The sequence below is a fragment of the Melospiza georgiana genome, chromosome 8 (assembly GCF_028018845.1).
Source record: "Melospiza georgiana isolate bMelGeo1 chromosome 8, bMelGeo1.pri, whole genome shotgun sequence".
Classification (NCBI taxonomy): Eukaryota; Metazoa; Chordata; class Aves; order Passeriformes; family Passerellidae; genus Melospiza; species Melospiza georgiana.
In genome coordinates this window covers 28,337,457-28,358,245 of record NC_080437.1, presented here as the reverse complement: position 1 = coordinate 28,358,245, position 20,789 = coordinate 28,337,457, and the positions used below count along the sequence as shown (strand labels likewise).

Genomic DNA, 20,789 nt, shown 5'->3' with positions numbered 1-20,789 from the left:
GTTGATTTTCAAAGTTAAAAATGCTTCTGTTGTTGCAATAGGAATATTTTGTGCTTTTAATGGCAAAAATTACATCCACCACTGTCTGTTCCCTCTGAAATCTGAGCCAGTACCCAAGAGATCTTGATCCATTTTAAAGTAAAAGGAAGCATTATCCAAGAAGAAAAAATTTGGTCAATTTTGCTACTAATGATAACAGCTTTCTCAAAGCATTTTCCTTTAGGATCTAGTATGGATTATTAGAAGGAAGACCTTAAATAGGAGTAACTTGTACCAGCTCAAGGCTTTTTAAATGTCTCCAAAATGCAGCAGGTGCTTTTGTTCTCTCATAGTGTAGAGTTACATGTCAGCCAGGTTGAGAGGTTTTGAAAATCAGTTCATGTGGCCGAAGTGGCACACAAGAGACCAATATAAAACCAATTTACACTTGAATTGCTATATATATTATGTCGTTGAGGCAGTGCCATTTGCCCTCCAAGCATACTGTTCAGGGAAGCATCACTTTATTGTATCAACAGAAGTACTTTCCAGGCCCTGCAGCAGGGGGCATCACAGGATTCAGCCTCGATTCTGCAGGTCTCAGTTGCACTGGATTTACTCTCGCCAAATAACTTGCTCATTTTTGTGTCCTCAACCAGTTCTGGGATATATTTCTTCTTCCTTGTTTCTTTCTGTTTTCCTCCCCAGTCTCCCCTGGGGAGACAGATTAGGCCACCACTGATGTCATGTCACATTGCTTTAGGGAAAGGATAGGAAAGATAAAGAGCATTGTTACATGCAGTTTCAAGGATGCCTTTATAGCCTCACATTTCTGACAAGCACAGTAAGTGACACAATGGTTACCCTAAGATGTCAAGGTCTTTAGGCCCAGACGAGAAACAGAATTAGGTCAGTTGTTTTTACTAGTCAAAGCTAGAGCTGCCTAACAGCAAGAGGGGGATCTTTTGATAAATCTTACTTGCATTTTGGGATGGCTAAGCAAGAGCATTAAAGAGGGAGAGAAAAAACTACTAGCTGTCTGAACAAGACAGGGAAAACAATTTTTGTCTACAGTCAAAGAGAATTGGCCTAGGAAAGCTGCAGATACACCTTCCCCATGTTGCATCCTTGTTAGCACTGCCTTTTGAACTACTAGAGCTGACTACTGCAGGGACAGGGAGGAGCTCTCAGCAGAGACAGCGCAGACTGATGGAAGACATAAGAAAGTTTTCATCTTGCTTAAATCATTTTCTAAAGCAGGAGCTTAACACAAGAAAATCTCACACCTTGTTTCCTGTGTTAAATTCATTCTTTCACCTCAGCCTAAGCTGAAGACAAGGAAAAGAAAGTTGGTAGAGGAGCAACTAGACTACAGGAGCAAGCCTGGACTACACTACATTACTGCCTCATGTCTGGAGCTGTGGCTGACCAGTGACAGCATAGGGAACATGTTCTGCAGCAGTTGTGTTCTAGCTGCAGCCATACACAGCCAGGCAGCTGACAATGTGGTTGCAGCAGAGCCACAAGTAGTTCACACAGGCTTTAATTTGATTGTGCAGTCTCAATTTATTACATCCTATAACCTTAGGATTGACAGCTAAAGTTTTACACTTATTAGGCTCAAATTCATAAGTGTATAGGCTTTAACACTGCCATTTCATTTGAAAATGTGCAAAAACTAATCCAGTGCTTCCTAAAGAATGAACATTTGCGGTAGACAAATGTATTTTGCAAATAATTACTCATTTTCATTATTAACAACTTGTACCATGTGGTCCAGGGCTAGGAACAGGAAATTCAATTCTGTGTTTGCTAAACAGATGTTAGCATGAATTCACACTGTGTTCAGTCTGATTGCAGATCAGTCCACAACAGGTCACAGTGGAGTTTGTAGTTTCAGCAGGAAAACAAGATTTGCTTTTGACAGTGAGAAGTGCATACAGCTGTCTTTTAAAGGCTGAGGGTTCTTGCATGTTACAGCATTTCAGTCACAGTCCAAGAAAGATGAAAGTTGTGGCTTAGCCCAGACAGTTGATGCTCAGTCCCACAGGATGTTAACACTGCAAGTTGTCAGTTATACTACAGCCATCTTCATCCACAAGTCATTTTTCAAACTTAAATTTATTTAAGTTCCTGTTCCCCTCCACTCAAGCCTGTCTTCACCACAGGCCATGTAGTGTCACAGATTTAGCTACTCCATGCAGTTTAAGTTCAACTGGCTATTTATTCCTGAGTAGATGAATAGAGGGCCTCAATCTCCTTCTGGAAGAATTTAACAACGTCTCCTCGCTTTGCCTTCAGTGTTGGCGTCAAGAGTCCATTTTCTACAGAAAACAACTCTGTGTGGATGTACAGGTCTTTAACCTATTAAAAGAAAACCATTTAGTGCATGACACATCATTAGAAGACAAACAATAGTTCTTTCCAGGTTCCTTGGGCAGAAATTCAGTCCCAGGAGATCCAGTAACTGAACTGGTTTTTTTGGCCGACACAGCAAGAGGGTGGAATTCCAGAACAGCCCCTACAGCCTGTTGTGAGCCTCCACTCCAGCTCCTGGCAATTGCCATGCTTGCCCTTCACAGCCCCTGGTCTCCTGGTATAGGGACAGGCAGCCAATGTTTCACTGACTGCTTCCATCAGGTGTCAGGGGCAGCTGCCTCAAGGCCCCTCCTGGAACAGGCAGTAGCACCAATGGAGACTTCCCAGCCACTGTGTCAGCAATACAGCTGTTAGTGACAAGCAGAATTTGAAAGTACTCACTTGTTCAAAGGATTTAAGGCCAGCCTGTCTCCCCAGTTGGATCATATCATCTAAAATAGCTTTCTTCACTGCCTAGAAGAAACACAGTAGAAGCAGAGTGGGTAAAACTATCATTGCAGCTCAAAACCATAACCATTTGCCCAGTCAGGGACAACTGAGGATGGCAAAAATACATATTTCAAAATTCAAGATTTCTCACATTAAGGCCACTACAGAGTCATGTCTCTCTTCTCACTGGAAAAGAAGCAGTGATAGCCCTTGGAACAAGAGGCACCTATACTGAGTTCCAGTTTTTGCTGGAAGGCTGCTTGCATGACTCACCCAGCATTAAACCAGTTCAAATTACTGAAAAGAGGTGAATAGAACAAGTTCAGAGCAATGTAGGATTGGACTTAGAATTAAATTCTGTCTCTAACCCACTAAACACAATGCCACTCACAGGGTTTTTGCAGAGCTCTTCAAAGGAACCTTTGACTCCCAGTTTTGCTGCAAATTCTGGAAGCATCTCAGCATCAGGAACCACTATACCTATTAGAAAAGACTGAAAACAAGTGGAAATAGTCAGGCTGAGACCAAGCTAAGGCATACTAAATGTCTTTGTGAGCTTGATTGCAGGCAGTATTTCTATGACAAGTCAAATTTACATTTCCATTCATTTTCAGAGTTTCAAAGGTAGCTACAAGGATTTCCAAGTCACTGAGAGTTGTGACAGCAGTAATTGAAGTACTGACACAATTTGTTCTGTGTGCTGAATGGTCCAGCAATAACTTTTGGCTGTTTACAGACTGAAGACTGGCCTCTGCTAGCATTGGTAACACCTCTGTGGCAAAGGAACGGAGAAACACTTCTGCTGTGCAGAAAGGATTCTGCTGAGAGAATTGGGGTTGTTCAGCCTGAAGAAGAGAAGGCTCCAGGAAGACTTTTTTTTGTGGCCTTTCAAAACTAAAAGGGAGCTTGCAAGAAAGATGAGGACAAATTTTTAGTAGGGCTTGTGACAATAAGACAAGAGGTATATGGTTTTAAACTATAAGATAGTAAATTTATATTAAATACAAGGAATTTTTTTTTTAAGTGTGAGGGTGGTGAAACAATGGCAGAGGTTGCCCAGAGAGGTGGCAAGTGCCTAGAAACATTCAAGGTCAGGCTGAATGGGGTTCTGAACAATCTAATATAGTTGAAGATGTCCCTGCTTATTGCAGGGGGGACTATTCTATGAATCTAAACTGCAGAGAAGTGACCTGACATGCTAATCCCACACAAGTATGTAATTAGCCTTTACCCAGCTTGCAACAATGCCAGTTTTCACTTGGCAAGTCTGTAGGTCTGAGAACATCTTCCTATAAACACAGCTCTCTTAGGAGCAGATTTTGTTCAAGGACTCTTGTACATGCATCCATTTGTGCCCTGATCATCCAGAACTTGTTGTGGAAGGAAATCTTGCAGGATACTCCTAACATCACTTACCCTCAGACTTTCCCCATGTACAAAGACCTGGGCTACAGGAGCACTTCTGATATAGACATTTTCTATCTTCTCTGGAGCAATGTATTCTCCTTGTGCAAGTTTAAATATATTCTTCTTCCTATCAATGATCTTCAGCGTTCCATTCTAGAAGTAAAAAGTGGAGGTCATTAGTTCCAAGTCACTCTCTTATATAAGAGAATATAAACAGGCTTTGTTTAGTTGTATGAAAGGCACATCTGGAACTAGTCTAGAAACCACATACTGGTCTTTGCTTTCTACAGAGAGAAGGGTTTGTGTAATTTCTCCAGTTAGCTCAGGACATGATTAAACAGCTCCTTTATTCTCCTCTGACAGAAACCAAGACACCTTGTTATATTATTTCTACAGTGAAGAATAGTCTTAACTATGGGCCTAGCAGTTGTTATTTGATATTCTGTAACCTAACTGGTCTTTGGAACTTTGACTGGAGTTACCTAGTGAATCTACTGTGTAGAAACATTTATCCTAGAATTCCATCTTTAGAGAATACTGTGGAATAACAAGAATTCACATGCAAGAGATGATTTGTGTTAAGCAGCTACTCACTGGCAACCACTTCCCTATGTCTCCAGTGTGGAGCCAGCCATCTTTATCAATTGCTTCTGCTGTCTTCTCAGGGTCTTTCAGATAACCTTTGAACACATTTGGTCCTTTAATGCAGACCTATAGCAAGCAGAGAACACTGTTAGTCACCAAGTCTTATGTTTCAGTATTTCTTGACACGCACAGCAGATGGTACCTACCTCGCCTTCATTGTTAGAAGAGAAGTAGCTCATTTCTTCCACATCATCTAGTTTTATGATATTACAAGCCAGAGGGGCTCCAACATGGCCTAAGAGAAAAGAAAAAAAAAACAACAAAAAAGGCTGCAATGATAGTAGATACTTACTGGGTTTGTTCACTGCTTTAACATGAACCAGCATTATTTAAAGGAGTATGGCATCAAATGTTCAAGCAAGTTGTTGCAATGCCATTTTCAGACAGTTAATGTAGGACAAATAGCAGCTAAGTCTTGATGCTTAGAGCACTATTGGTGTCATCTACCACACCAGCCATGAAGCACTGAACCACTCGTGCCTCCTCAGGACCCCCTCTCATAGATCCTGGTATTCATTTGCATTTCATCCTCATTATGCTCTGCAATTACTGTGTTCACAAAGATGGTGACTTGAGTCTGAATTTAGAATATCCAGTATCGCTAAAATAAAAGCTAAATCTTCAAGGTCCTTCAGGAAAATAGTCAAGTATCATGTCTAATATTTTTAAGTAAAACATATAATTTAAGAGACCAAGCTAGTTTCTTAAGGCCATTTGGGAAGTCTCTATCCAGTTTGCTCAGCTCTCTCTATTCCTTTCCTATATTCTGGGACAAAGTCTAAACTGATCTATGACACTTTACACCAGGGTTGAGTCTTTACATCTGGTTGAGTCAAGAATTTTAGTACCTATTAAACAGACAGGTGACTGCTGCTACCAAGAATCACTTTGAGTACCCATGATTTAATTTTCATTAAACTAAAAGCATTACAGCACCTAGGCTTGAGTGCCCCTTTATGTGGACAGCTCTGGGAGACTTCACAAGTCTCAGCTCCCATACCTGTTGTCCAGTCTCCGGGCATTGAGAAAGTGGATCCAGCTGAGCATTCAGTCTGGCCATAACCTTCAAAGATCTGTGTGAGAAAGGATGAGTATTCCTTGAACATCAAGTCCTTGGTGTGAAAGGCCTCCGTTTTGACTGTGCCCGTGCTCAAGTTTTCTTAGGAAGGAAGCCAAAACAACCTTTGCTTTTAAGATATCTTGATCTTATTGGTGTGACCCGATGTTAAAGTTCACTTATTCAAACTTTGCTTTGGTCACCTCATTTTCTGTTCTCAAATGTGCTATGTTGGGAGCTCATTGACTGTCAGAATAAGCCACAAAACTCAGAGGCAGCTGCCTGACTATGAGTGCTGCATGTTCCTATTTCTGCTGCTCTATTCTTCTTAAAGCCTACAGCTTAGTATTTTTGGTAGTGTAATTTAAAGTGAGCCCTGCAGAATTTTTTTTCCTGTTACAGTTAACTCAGATGAAGCAGTCTGTAAATGCCTGAGACTTGACAGCATTGAGCTGGACTCCAGCTATATCATTGGTCACTCATTTGTGCATAGTCAAACAAGGCTTACTTTTAAAGAAAACTCAGCTTACCTGACAGCCTAATGCTGCTCTAAGAAATGTCAGGACAGAGGGAGATATAGGGGCTGCACCTGTCACCATGATACGCACTCTTCCACCCATGGTTTCCTACAAGTGAAAAAGAAGTCATCAGCTCCTCCAATATTACCTTGCTTAGCTCCCTTACACTTGGAATAACTTACCTGAATTTTTTTGAAGACAGCCTTGTCCCAAATGCTGTCATTTCGAATGATGCCCTGTTTTATTTCAGCTGTCTTCATAAACACAGCAAATTTTAACAGGAATTTCCTTACTGGGGTGTTTGCACCACTCTGGATCTGCAAGGAAAAGGAGTAGTGGCTCTTGGGTTTAACTCACATCTGTACATCTCAGTCTTGCCTTGGTAAGAGGCACCAAATCTTACTTCACTGTTCTAGGGCCTGTCTTCACCACTGCAGTATCTAGGAGGTGACCCAAAAGGCAATACTAATTCATGTTAATGCTGAAAAACTACAGCCATAGCTTTGAGGAACTGGGATTCTGTTAGCTGTGCACTTGATTCATTTGCATTACAAAAGTAAACAAAGTTTTTATTTCTTAACAGTAACAAACGTAGCCCAGTCATGACTGCATATGCTGTTCATATACTCCCAGAATGCTTTCCATCTCCTCAGAAAGGATTCTAAAAAATTCCTCTTGCTAAGGGGTAATTAACTAGTGATGATGTTATGACATATTAATTACTATTTTGTATTTGTATGCTTGTTTGGATATATGAACACAAAGAACACAGCTAAAATTGCTCACATACCTTGTCATAGACTCTGTTGAGCAGTCTTGGTACAACTGGAAATAGCGTTGGCTTCAAGGTTTTCATGTCATCTGTTAGCAGCTTGATATCTCCTTGGAAGAAGCCTACTTTTGCTCCACAGCTGTATACCACAGTCTAAAAATTGACCAGACTAACCTTAGTCAAGCAGAATTCCTACCTTCACTAGCCATAATTATTAGTCTATGAAAAGCAGCATGATTTCCAGTGCCCAGTTATTACAAAATAAGGAAAGTTATTGTGTGAATAGGTTTTGAGGACATACACATTGCTAATGTCTTTTACTATAATTTGGTTTATAAAAGCTCAGATATATATATCTGTACATACCTGCACAACTCTCTCAAACATATGAGCCAGAGGAAGATAGGAAATGACAACATCTGAACTTGTACACTCAATTGTGTTCTAGAGGGAAAGGAAGCAGAAGTAGGTTAGCATTTTCTGTGCCTGCCTGAGTTACTTTTAAGTAGAAAGTAAATAAAATTGAGATCAGTTTGAGTACTTTTAGACAGACACTTCCAATGACTGCAACGCAGGCTCATCCATCACCTCTTCAAGATTTGCAGCTGTCACTCAGCCACACTAAATCAAAATTAGTTTAATGTTTTGGCAAGTCTTGAAGTAGATAGTTCAGTACTCTTGGTATTTAGGACTGACTCATTCTAGAGTAACTTCTATGTACAAGTTCTTGTTCAATTCAAACCAAGTTTCTTGCAGTAGTATTGTCTCATTGAAAAAGGGGCACTTAGGAAAGCATCAGTTTCTGGGAGTGAATGAATGGTTTACAGAAAATGCCCACATTAAAGCTGGTTTAAGCTGGTTTCAGGACTGAGGGACATATCCTGGAGAGTAGCTCACCTCTGTGCATCTAAGGAAGGCAGCAGCATTTGAAACAACATTCTGATGTGTCAGCATGGCTCCTTTAGGGTTACCTTTGGAGAGATCAAGCAAGGTGAGCTGTGGCTCTGACTGCTTCTGCTGGCAGTTCCCATGTCTTGTTTGGCTCAGTTTGAACTATCTCAGTACTAGGCTCAGTCCCAGCAATTATTCTCATGAGAGATTACAGATATGCCTCATCTTGAGTGCTTTCAGCTATGGCTGTTACATAAAGGAGATGGATACTGAAAGAGCAGAGCAATTGGCAGTAGCATAGAGAATGCTGAAACAAGATTTTTGCTTTAGCCCCTGTGGACCAAAATACACAGTTGAACAAGCAATCTCTTGAACATTAAGGCTGCATTTTTCATAGGGTAAGCCAACATGAATTTGGCTTTTCTTGACCCAGTTTTAAGAAGCTTTATCATAGTGCACTTCACTTGTAATGACAGTATCCCAAGTAAAACTGCAAGAGCAGTTTGACATTGCTCTAATTTACTGGTTTACTTCCATGTTCATAGGATTTCTTTACTTTTGTGCAGGGAAGCTGCATGGGGAGGCTCTTTCAGTGAGGAACCATCACTATAAATTCTTACCTGTGGTTCCACTTGTAAAACACACAACAGAAAGATCTTCAGGCTTAGGAGGCTAGAGAGAAAAAGCCACATAAAGTCAGCATGAGGATTATGATGGTTATCTGTAACTACATACAATTCCTAACTGTGACAAATCAGGAATTCTGGTTCACAAAAAAAATCTGGCAACCTCCTCTACTAGCAGCATAGCAAGAGGTCTTTCCAGAGACAAGTTTTACAAGTCTATAGCTGATATTATCATAGAGATACTTACAACTGGATCTCTGATGTTGTTTCTTCCCAGCTCCTGTGTTAGAGAAAAAACACAGCTTAAGAGATGTGCACAATAGGTGAATAGGTAATTGCATTTCAAAGGCAACACCTGTTTTACTACTTTGCCTCTTGATACTCTGTCTCATTCAAACAGAAACCTCTTCCTGAATCGAATACACATAACTCTGAAAAACTGTCTGCTGCAAGTGTGGAAAGGACACATGTGAATGTGTGGAAAGTGACCAGAACTTCTTTAGGAATTTGGAAGTCCTGAGTGGAGAGGTTTCCTTTTATTTGAGGTAGGCCACATCTCTTTAGATGTATGCAAGCTTAAGCCTCGTATTGGGATGTCTAAGCAGCCAGTAATTTGCACTTACAGTTCCAATTAGATTCAACTGCCAGCTTAGAAGCCAAATAAATCCTGTTACAACAGGATCACAAATTAAGCTAAGCAAGTCTTGGCAGTTCACAGCACATGGGCACAACTTTAGTCAACTGTTTCAACTCTGCAACTCTGTTTAGCTAAAGATATCAAGTTTCAAAATGACTGCTCATTAAGATGTCAGGTACAGGCACGACAACTGGGTAATGCTTACATTAAAGTGTCATTGCTGCCACAGAAGATCAGGATGTTTAAGCTGGCAAAGTATTACAGAAGTCTTTATCCACCTACCTCAACCTCCTGCAGTGACAGAATTTCAATTCCCACTTTAGCTCCTCTGTCCTTGAGCTCTTTATCAAAGAGATCCATGAGAACAATAATCTTCAGACATGGGGTCTTTTTGTCCTCACAGTTCTTAAGCAAGACCTCTGCCTTTGCAGGCGTGTCACAGATCACCACGCTTATGTCAGCTACAGAAAAGAAATTATCAGAAGTCTGTTTAGAAGACATGAGGCCAGTGACAGCTCAGCAGCATATAATTTTAGAGCATAACATTGTTTTGGTGCCATTTGCATTTGTTCATATGGATTCAGTGGCTGGCTTACAGTGCTGAGAAAGTTCCTCCTACCATACTCAACTGATTGGGCAAACCCGATGTTCTGGCAATATAAAATGAGGGAAATGCTGAAGAGCTGGAAAGAAATATCATTGCTCATAATCAAGATGGGCATTGAAACTTTTGGTATTGCCATGATATTGTTTAGGTTTAGCCATCTTCCTTAAATCAAAAGAAATTAAGGCCCAATTGAAAGAGGTAGCTAAAAATAGTGAGTTAATACTTCAGCTTCCCTGTAGATGCAGTCACAAAAGCCTTTTCCTTTAAGTCAGCAGAGGAACTGGATTTGCCTGAGCCTGCCAGTTCCCAGTTAGATTGGTAAATTACAGCTGTGTAATCAATCCCAAAACAACACCTGTTTCCAAGATTCATCACCATAACTCTTGAAGGGGTTTTGCTTGGCAAATCCTATTTTTGGGATGGATACCAGATCACTGTAACAACAGTGGACATTTATTCCCCCATATGTCTCCTAAGACAGGGGGAAGAAAGTCTGAAGATTTATTTAACTTCCTTGCCAGCTTATTCCATGTTGGCCTGCTAGATGTTGTTTCTGTAGAACGTGCAATAACCAGATAGATTAAACAGATTTAGGCAAATCTTTACCCTTCCCTCCTCCACTCTTTTCATCCTACAGACATATACAGACAGACATATAAATCTAGTCTTAATTTACATGCAAGTCTGTCTGCATTGTCTGATTGTCTGGCAGTGTGGGAGTTCAAGATTGCAAAATCTCAAGTAGCAAATAGTTGAGCACTGATTGCAGAATGATCCACAGGATCTAGCAGATCCTTCAGTGGTCTTGCAATCAAGACACTAGGAGACATAGAAAGCCCCCTGGATTCTTGTAGGCATTGAATCATGTGCTCTGCAAAGTAGCTTCACTAAGTGTCTGTAAGAGCAGTAAGGTTAAAACTACTCTGAGTTTTGCAAATTCCCTTGAACTTAGCCCTCCCAAAAAAAAGTTTCTTAGAAAAATCCTTATGAAAGAGTGCAAGTCAATATTTACCTTTGTTAACAATATATACAATGGCCTCTGGTCCCAGAGTGTCATAGAGTGGAACAGCAACCATTGAGTAGGTGTAGCAGGCATATTCTGAAATGATCCACTGAAAAGAGAAAACAGCACAACTAATGAAAACTAGGAGCCCTCAAGACAGGATTGCCTACAGACTCCATACAGCTTGGCAAGCCCATGTTGTACTTGGCAGTGGGGGGTATGGAAGGAGCACATCCATGAGAGTAAGAGTTGTGAGAGGTCATTGTATTACATGCTTGGCATGGTATGTGCTCAGTCAGTAAAAAGGGAATTGGGAAGGAAAAAATGATTGTTCCTGATGTGGCCTGAAGCTGTTTAAATACAGAGTCCACTCTCATCCCAAGGTGTCAGAATAGTTAGGAAAGAATACACAATTTGTTGCTTACCTCTGGCCTATTCTGAGCAAAAATGCCAATATACTGGCTTGGTGATGGTTGACATCCTTTTTGCAGAAGTCCTGATCCCAGGTATTTAGTTCTGTCTGAAACCTGCAAGATAGTTATTCCCCCACTTTAGTGTTTCAAGGCAGAATCCCAAATTAATTCATCTGTCATATACAATACTCACCTGTTTATATGTCAGCCACTGATAAGGTTGCTTGGGTTTCCTGTAGCCTAGACAGTCACCATTTCCTAATGAAAGAGTTCAGAAAAGCAGTTTCAAAGCTCAGTACTGGAGTTGCATAACACTAAAGTGCATAACACTAAACACTTGAAGTGGGAAATGTTTGCTGTCAGGCATTCAGGCAACTGCATGGAGAGCAGGTCAGTGTCCATAGTTAAGCACTTTGTCCAAACCAAGGTTGTAAGACTTTAACTTTGTCCTTACAAGCAATACTTCTAAGATCTGGTGATATTTGTTGGATTGCACAACCCATGTGAGGTTGAAACACCTTGCAAACCATCACACATTTCCATGCATAGGACTTGTGAAGTGACATGCACAAGTTCATATCTGCTGTAAACAGGCAGTAATTTCACAGGAAAACTCACATCATAAGACAAAGGAGAGGTGTTTCCCCCCCAGTTCCTCTGATGCTCTGTATCTGCTGACTCTTGACTGAACTCTACCATCTTCAGCTTCCGGGATTTGTTCCTGCCCAGTCTCCCAAATAAGACTAGTACTAAATTGGGACAGGGAGAAATATGGTCACTTGTCTCTCCACCCCACAGAAGGTTACAAGAGCTGTTGCTAGCCTGCATTATTACCACAGCCAAGACACAAGGAAAAGGATCTTGGAAAAATTTTATTTGTGATAGACAAGTACTAACTACCAGATGCAAAGCTTACCAGAAATACTCACTCCTCTCTGGAAAACTTCATACAGGGTTTTAGCATCTTCAAAGTAATAAGAAAGCAGGTTATTATCTGTCAAGAGTGCAGCTCTTCTGGCTCCTCCCTAGGAACAGAGCATGGTTATGAAACAATACAGACCAGATAAAATATCCTTTGTTCCTCAGCCATTCTCTCATCAGTCCCATTTAAAGCATTTCACTAGCATTGTATTGTTAGGGAAATCTTTTTCCCTTCCTGATTTTGATCTACTTAGTCACATGCAGAGTGGTTTTCTAGATGGCCCAGCTTAATGTTGAGTTACAGGTTATTGAGAGGCCTTGACTGAGTGCTACCACTTCCCTTATTACATGAAGTCTAGCACCAGTTTCAAAGCTGATGCAGTGCATTGAAAATACAGGAAAGTCAGTGACAGCCAAAGCCATCTGGTAAAAATTCCACCCAACTCTGGTTGGAACAAGCTGCTGTTTCTCATCTTAGCATCTTAAGATTTCCCATCTCCCCACTGTGCTTTTGAGTTGTACACCTGGGAGAGAAGGCTGTGCCATAGGACGGGAGAGCTTCCACTGACACCCAGAGTCAGAATGGATCAGTATTCAGATGAAGCTCCTAAACAGACCATGCCCACAAGCAGAGAAAGCATTACCTCAATTCCTATCGACTGCTTGTTCAAGTCAACAGGAGGTAAGAGGGGTTTTGGCCTGCTTATCACCCACAGGAAGATGACAGCTCCAAATGCAATGAGACTGATCAGTGCTGGTGTTGGGAGCGGTGAGAACAACACTTGAAGTATCCAGATCATTGTACTGGATCAGTGTAGCCAGAGCTGAACCTGAAACAAATAGGAGGTTTAGTAGACTTGAGTTAGAAGCTTTAATTACCTATGAGCTATGGTTACTTAAGTAGCTTGTTAAACAATACTGCAAATCATTTCAGCAGTTTGCCCCTGGAGAGCCCTGGTACAATAGTGAAGCACACTTATGCAATGTTTTAAGCCTCTTAAGAGATCTTAAGTCACCTGTCCCCATAAATCTTAATCTATACTGCATCCACCTCCACAGAAAGCTGAAGCCTGATGAAGTCAGACAAGGAACAGATTCTTTCCATCCTTAAGTAAAAAAATATGCCTGAAGAAGGCCAGTATATAATTTCCCAAATCTGTCTCCCCAAGTATAACTAAGAAATGGCTATGGTTCAGTGACGTGAATTGTGGAAGTAAGAAAATTTCTCAATATTGTTAGTGTTCAATAGGAAATGGTTTTGCTAAAATAGGAAGGGTATTGATAAATTACATATTTCATATACCTACATATATGACTGCAGGACAAACAGTATATTCACTCTGAGCTGCTTTTACAGGTCATGCCAGACAAATATTGCAGAGAGTGACAGTGTGGTCAGCCAAAAAAAAACAGCACAAATCAAAACTGTGAAAGTTGCTTTCCATTAGGAAGCGGTGACCTGGATGTCAGTTTGGGCAATGGAAGTCTAACTGGGAAATACAGAAACAATTCTGCTGCTTGCATTCTCCAGGGTATCTTCCATCAAGGACAGGGAAGCAAAATCTGAGAATGCAGATGCTTTTTATGAGTCACAGAGACCTGAGCTTTCTTCCTTAGAAACAAGCAATTTTATCTCCAGAATGTTCTGACATGTTTTAAGATTAAATTGCCAAGACTGCTTTCTATCTGAATCAGCTCAGATCTCAGCAACTCGTATTTGCTAGTGTCTAAATATCTATGCAGGACACACCACCTCACACTTTGCAAGATGAATAACAACACTCTTTCAAACTCCCTCATACAGAATCAAAGGAACCCCATCAGTAGATAACATGTCAGCTATCAACTAAGTCCCTGTACAAGAATACCAAGAGTCCTGATGCAATGAGTTCCAGTTACCCTTTAACTATAATTCCAATGAAGTTGAAGGTATTTTACAAACCAATAGTAAGTTCAGACAGGACCTGAAGTCAGAATTTGGGTGTCTGAGCCCAGAGTGCTCATTTAGATTACCCGTTTTACAGTTTTGTAGTTTCCAGTGCCAGTGTAGATTATCTGTTTTACAGTTTTGTAGTTCCCAGTGGCAGGGTTAATCAGCAATCCTGGTGTGTTCTCTGGTAAAAAAGGCATGCTTTGCCTGCCCTGCATGTGGATAAGAAAGGGTACCTCAGAGGCTTTTCAGCTAGTCCAAGCTGCCAGATGCACATCACCTACATATCTGAGAAATACCAACTCCCTAGCCCTCTTTCCTACTCTAAACCTTAGTTGCCACGTGTCCTTCAAACTCCTGACCTTGGCTTCATGTACTGAGAGTCCAAAAAGATTGTGCTACAGCCTGAAAGGCAGGAACTGCCCTTGGGACTCTCTACTGATAGACAATTCCAGTCACTGGGCATATTGATCCTGTGGGAGCACAAACCTGTTTGTACCACAGCACATCACCCATCTCCCTTTGGACCTTTATCAATTGAGCCTGGATTAAAAAAAAAAAAAAAAAAAAGAAAAGCAGACCCTAAATCCAGGTCTGCTGATCAAGTTTACATTCAGGACAAAGCTACTTATCAGTTTAGGTTTAGCACTGCTTGGTTTGGAAAACTGAAGATTTTTAATTAAGTGAATTTGGTAATCAGCTGCTCTTGACACTATATATATCTGGACCATTAATGGAGCAGTTAGCAAGCAGCTTTCTGCAGTGATTAAACTGCATATGGTTTGTGGTTTATATTTCCTCTTTCACTAACATGAGCCCGACACTTTTTTATAGCATGAGCACTGAGGCAGCTAGGTAGAGGCATCTCCATTCTCCATCATGAAAGGTGGAATATACAAACTTTATTCCTTTAGCTCAGAGCCCACTACTAAATCCAAATGACAGAGCAAATCACATTTGCACCATCTGTATGTTGGAAGCTTTCTAGACTGACAAAGTAGTTCTCACTTACTGCATTTCACATGACTCTTCCCTGGTCATTTTTTAATCAGAAGTTAGAGAATAGAGCTATATGCAGTAACCAGAGAGACCACAGGCCTGTACAGCTGGACCAGTTTTATTGGCTAAAGTGTGCTCTCATCTGCTTATTTTAATAGTACTTTAAGACAATTTCCCAAAAACCATGAATGATAGGTTGTTTTTAAAGTATCATGCTAGAGGCAAGAAACAAAACTATCTTATTTATGGCACCAAGTCCTCTTCTTTAACTTATTTATATGGCTTACCATTAACACTGTCTGACTAGGTCAGACAGACCAGAGCAGTTGTCACAAATAGCTACAGTCTGTTACATGGACTTACAGAAAATTTACAGAAGACACTTTTCTGACCTTTTTGTGATAAGGATCAGAGAACCCAGTAACCCCAAATGCTCCATGCAGCAGTAGACAAGTCACTGAAAATTTTTCCATCCGGGTATTTCCCTGTTCTCACTGACTCACATGCAAAGTACTTTGTACCAGGACATGTAAGAGGACTGAACATCAAACCCTGAAGGATATGATTTTTTTGCTTGGAGCAAAGAACTCAAAGTCCAGAGAGAACACCTAATCAAGAAATGATCATTTAATACAGCAAAACTTTTGCCTTCAGTTTCTGAATTGATTCCACAAACCTCTTGCACAAAAAGAAAGAGGGAAAGATGTGGCAGTAGTTTAATCCCATTGTAGCCCTCCCAGCATACCTATAGGTAGTCAAGGATAATTTTCAATTATATTTGAATGAATTTTTAATTTAAAGAAAGACCTGGTGACAAGTTTCTTTAAGGTATGGGAAGTATTATATGCTCATTAGCTTCTAGGGTTTGGTGGGTGTTTTCAGTAACTTTTAGTCTTCATTAGCCCACTTACAGCCCTGACTGAGACTACATATGCAGGACTTTGCATATATACCCTTTAAAGGTAGAGAGGTTAGTGCTGCATAAAAAACTCCATCGATGCACAAAAACACAGATCTAGGTAATACAAAGCAATGTTTTTCATATCTGAAAAATTATTTTCAACACCCTTACTTTATTAATAGAATAGTGACCATGTTTTCTTTTACTTTCCAACAACATTTCCACAAAAGGGCTTTAGTTTCTTCAGTCAAAGCACATAGGGTGTGTTACTTAGGCTGTGGCAAGAGATTGTCAGCAAATTTGTCTCAATCCCACAATTAGGACAGTTGTTTCCTATGCCTAGAGCTTTTACTGTAACTATTTGTCAGTCCAAGTAGCTGCTAATTTATCACCTCTGGCATCATCCAAATGCCATTTAATCCTGCTGCCATCAAAACAGAAAAGCCAGAGAGAGGACAGGGATCTGTACTTGATAGACCTTCCTGTCCATAGTGAGAGAACAGCTGCAGCCTAAATCTGTGCTATGGAACAGCTACAACCAGACTTCATCCCACAAATCCAAGTGCCCTGTGCATACATAATACCTGATCTACATCAATTTAATGAAAACAGTGCAGAACAAGAAAAAACCAGAGCATTTTGGACAGACACCCACTTCCACTGCAGGGTAAGTCTGAGCACCAGTTGCCTTTCTAAACTTCAGAGGGGTCAGAGGTGAAGTGTCTGAAACCCCTGAGTTCTGGGGGCTCAGCTCCCAGGGACACAAAATGAAGAGGATGTCTCAAGCCACCTGTTAAGCTTCTTGTGCAATAAGATGTTGGACAGTTGAAAGTGTACTTAGGTTGTCTGCCCTGATCAATGGTCAGGGATAAGATGCACTAAGCTCCAGAGTCAAAGGCTTCATTTTTATCAGAAGAGATTACAGGGATACCATTTACAGCCTTGAGTTCAGGAGTACACATTCTCATTTCTACTGTACCTCCCCCTTTACAGCTATTCCTTCATTACCTAAAAGGAATTAAAGTTATTCTCTATGCTCTCCACGTGAGATTTTCTCCACTGGAAAGTGGCTGATCTTTGTACTTTTGATTACATAAATATGAAGAAAAATCAGTGTCATCTCCATTGCAAGGCATTGTGGACAACAAAGCACCCTCTGATACTTGCACAGTTTTGGAAGCAACAGTCTGCACTGCCTGGGAGAATGTCTTCTGCAGTTCTGTACTTTGCATCAAGTTTGCCTAAGCTTTTGGCATGATCATGACATCTTTTTTCTCATCATTAGCAAGGCAACACTGACTGTTTACAAGCAGGAAAAGTGGAGTACAGCCACCTACACTAATTAGTTACTTAACCACCAGCAACTCACTCTTTCCATCTGCTTGCACAGTGCAGCTCTTGCCTGGTGTCGTCCTGCAGACCTGAGCCACTTTGCCAGTTCTTACTCCTTGGAAACTTTGCATTGCATATTGCTCCTTGATGCAGCTGGAGTCTTGTGTTCCACAGGGTTTAGGAACATCTAACTTAGAGCATCCAGAGGGAAGTTAAAGCACAAAAGCTCAGCAGTGATTTCTGAGCAGAACCATGCAAAAAACAAAGCAAAATGCTCAGTAACCTGCATTAAGCCCAGGATATGCTTCAGTGAGGCTTTGCTTTTAGAGTACCTCTTCAGAGAGTCGGAGCCAAACAGTTCAAGCACCTTTTGATCTTAGCTGAGAAACACCCTGCTAGAGGGTGGGAAGGTCTGAGGCCTCAGTAACTTTCAGGAAGCAGAGTGCTGTGGTTTCTGAGCCTTGCTGATGAAACCAATTGAATTCAATTCAGTATGTTTAAATAGAAAGACCATTTTTTTTAAAAAAGGAATTTTACTGTGCTGGACATTAGTGTCTCTCCATCAGGAGGGCAACAACATCATGACACTACTTAGTACTAAAAGTTATTTTCTCAGATAAATTGAAAAGCCAATATTTCATATAGTCTTTATAACAGATTTTCTCTTTGAAACTAACTACTCAGAAACATGCACAATTGGCCCTTTGAAGCTTTAAAGAATTTAAAATACAGTCAGTATAGCAGGCTAGAATTAAGGACGAAATTTTTCACAGAAAGAGTGGTCAAATACTGGAATCATCTACCCAGGGAGGTGGTGGAGTCACCATCCCTCGAAGAGTTTAAAAAAAGACTGGATGTGGCACTTGGTGCCATGATCTAGTTGAGGTGTTAGAACATGGGTTGGACTCAGTGATCTAAAAGGTCTCTTCCAACCTAGAAATTCTGTGATTCTGTGATTCTGTTAATGTTTATCCTATTGGATAATACAGGTTCACTTCTTGCAAAAATGCAAGAAGTGCCTCAAAAAAAGTGCATTAATGCATCAAAACTATATTAATAGGAAGTTTTCTCTAGTGATAGGGCATGGTTTTAAGAGCAAGGACTAAAACTCAACTTGAAAATTCACATAGAACTGCTAAGAAAATTAGAATACTATCACTAGGCACCTTAGCCACACAGAGAAAAGGTAGCACTTGAAGTTTCTAGCTATTAATGTCCATTACTTCATATTATCACAGCACTTCAATTATGAAGAGCAAAGAACAAACACATATCTGAACTTAACTCAGCCCAAGGTCCACATTTAACTGATAGCACACTACAGAGATTTCCTAGGAGGCTTCTGAAAAACTCATTATCTTGAACCCTGCATCTAATCACTGCACTGCACATTGGATTTACTAAAGCCCATGTGAGTAACAACCAGCAAACTCATGAGCAATAAAACAAATACAGTAAAGCTTCATTACTTACATGGAAAATCTGGCAGAGCACGTATAGAGATGAGGACTAGTGAGTAAAGGCACCTTCCATTTTAATATAGGGTTGGAAATCAACCTCTTCTTAAGTAAAAAGGAACCTCAGTAGCACAGTACAAACCAACACCACTTAGGTAACACTCATGTCAAAAACTACAGCCACTTTCTTGTCCCCAGTTTAAATAAATCAGCAAGAAGAGAAGCACATTAGTAATCAATTTGGGCACTTTTGGGAGGGGAGCTTTAAGGGACGAACTTGCATGGGGAAACTGGAGTGATTAAAAAAAAATAAACCAAAAAAACCCCCAACAATCCACCCACACAAGAGGAAGTAATTGAGCTTTTTTGTTTGTTAATGAAAACAGCTTGAAGTAGATCTAAATGAAAAGTAAACCAAAACATTTTTAAATTTATTTATATTTATAGTTTATTCTTTCTAAGCTGTTTGCTATTATCTTCTCTATGTATAAAGCTGTATTCTCAACAATAGCAATTTTCTCTCTATAGCTGCATGTGTGTTATGGTGAGCAAAGCTTTGTAGCCTGTAATACCAACAAAATGTTTTGACTACAGCATCTCTCATATACTGCTGCAATGGACTTGCTGGTGGGCTGGATTTCTGCTGATGGTTTTGTTCTATTTGGTTTTGATGTTAGTTTTCTTGTTGCTGCTGTTGGGTTTTTTCCTTTTTTTTTTTTTTTTTTTCCCAAAAAGCTAGCTAGTTCTTTCTGTTCTGTTATAGACATACATAGGTGCAATTATTTGTACCAGGTAACAATGAATCCTGTTTCAAGCTTCAGTTTTGTTTCTGCTGTGACATAGATTTTTAAAAATTATTTCACAGTTTTATTTCTTTATTTATAAGTTTATAGCTGTTGCAGTTTCCCTTTTTCTCTTCAATGCTTGTCTAATATAACTGGAATTTCACAGTAGGTTTGGAGGGATGGGAAGACAGCAACTTCACCTATCTCTCTATTGACTTAACCTCAGATTTTAGAATTGTTTTCTCCACTTAGGAGTTTCCCCATCTGACAGTTTTCCTATGCTGCATGATTTCAGAATAATCTGCTTAGCTAGCCAAACTGTAAAGCTGAGATGGAATTAACACAGCATGTACTTGTATCCAAAATAAAACCTGTACTGGACCTTGGCTTGCTAAAACACGTAGCCCCTACTAATTGCAATTATATTTTTATTGCTGCTGTAATCTTTATGCTATTCAGGTAGAGCTAACTTACATATAGTTATGGCATAATTTAGCTACCTAGGTATCTTTTAGGGAAACTGAGGGTTGATTCACTGATTTTGCTGTAAGCTGAGCATAAAAAGAAATAGCTTTTTCTTCATGAAACTCCTCTGCCTTTGGCTTTTCCTTCCCAGACCTCTTCCTGCGGCATTTCAGAGAGGCTATGAGCTTCAGCTTGAGTAGTGCCTGTCAGGGGGCATTTGTGCTTATAGAAAGGAGACAAGGCCAGGCTCCCAGCCCAGCCAGGTCCATTAGCACCCACTCTGTGTGCCTCTCTTAGCATTTTCTGGCCTCGGGCTGTTGTTTTTCCAGGAGCAAGAGCAGAAGCAGTGAGTTTGCCCTGACACTGGTCAGCTGTTGGACAGCAGTGCTGGGTATCTCAGGTGCATTCACTTTGCTGCAGGGTGGGAGAAGATGCCCACAGCATGGTCCTACCTGCCCTCCCAGGATGTGACCCAGAGCTCTATAAGGCTGCACTCTATTGCCTGGGCTCAGTGGGTATCACATAAATTGGATTAAAGGATGCACATAGGAATGCTTCTCCTTAATGATCATTTCTGTTCAATGCTCATAAATTAGAATACAGATGACACTCTTCCCCAGTTACACATAACAAGCG

The 20,789-nt window shown here is 40.5% G+C and overlaps 1 protein-coding gene across 3 annotated transcripts; it reads right to left on the bottom strand.

Moving 5' to 3' along the window:
- Positions 1-1,525: 1,525 nt before the first annotated feature.
- ACSL5 (acyl-CoA synthetase long chain family member 5) lies at positions 1,526-18,506 on the bottom strand. Of its 3 annotated transcripts, XM_058029004.1 has the most exons (21): positions 18,496-18,506; positions 12,929-13,088; positions 12,280-12,388; positions 11,557-11,621; positions 11,376-11,477; positions 10,960-11,059; positions 9,623-9,801; positions 8,951-8,983; positions 8,698-8,749; positions 8,084-8,157; positions 7,553-7,630; positions 7,205-7,339; positions 6,597-6,731; positions 6,427-6,522; positions 5,840-5,912; positions 4,986-5,074; positions 4,789-4,905; positions 4,204-4,347; positions 3,175-3,280; positions 2,740-2,807; positions 1,526-2,343 (listed from the first exon to the last, which is right to left on the bottom strand). In XM_058029004.1, the coding sequence occupies exons 2-21, from the start codon at positions 13,082-13,084 to the stop codon at positions 2,203-2,205; spliced, it is 2,052 nt and encodes a 683-aa protein (XP_057884987.1). In that variant the 5' UTR covers positions 13,085-13,088; positions 18,496-18,506; the 3' UTR covers positions 1,526-2,202. The 3 variants fall into 3 exon arrangements, with proteins under 3 accessions (XP_057884987.1, XP_057884988.1, XP_057884985.1); XM_058029005.1 differs by lacking the exon at positions 2,740-2,807 and having other exon boundaries at positions 3,179-3,280; XM_058029002.1 differs by lacking the exon at positions 18,496-18,506 and having other exon boundaries at positions 2,740-2,811; positions 3,179-3,280; positions 12,929-13,084.
- Between the last annotated feature and the right edge of the window lie 2,283 nt (positions 18,507-20,789).

Excerpts from the sequence above, each read along its gene's own strand:
- ACSL5 (XM_058029004.1), bottom strand. The coding sequence starts at position 13,084 with ATGATCTGGATACTTCAAGTGTTGTTCTCACCGCTCCCAACACCAGCA. Across the intron at positions 11,060-11,375 it reads TTGCTCAGAATAGGCCAGAG|TGGATCATTTCAGAATATGC; the intron begins GTAAGCAACAAA and ends TTCTCTTTTCAG. Across the intron at positions 6,523-6,596 it reads CTGTCTTCAAAAAAATTCAG|GAAACCATGGGTGGAAGAGT; the intron begins GTAAGTTATTCC and ends TTTCACTTGTAG.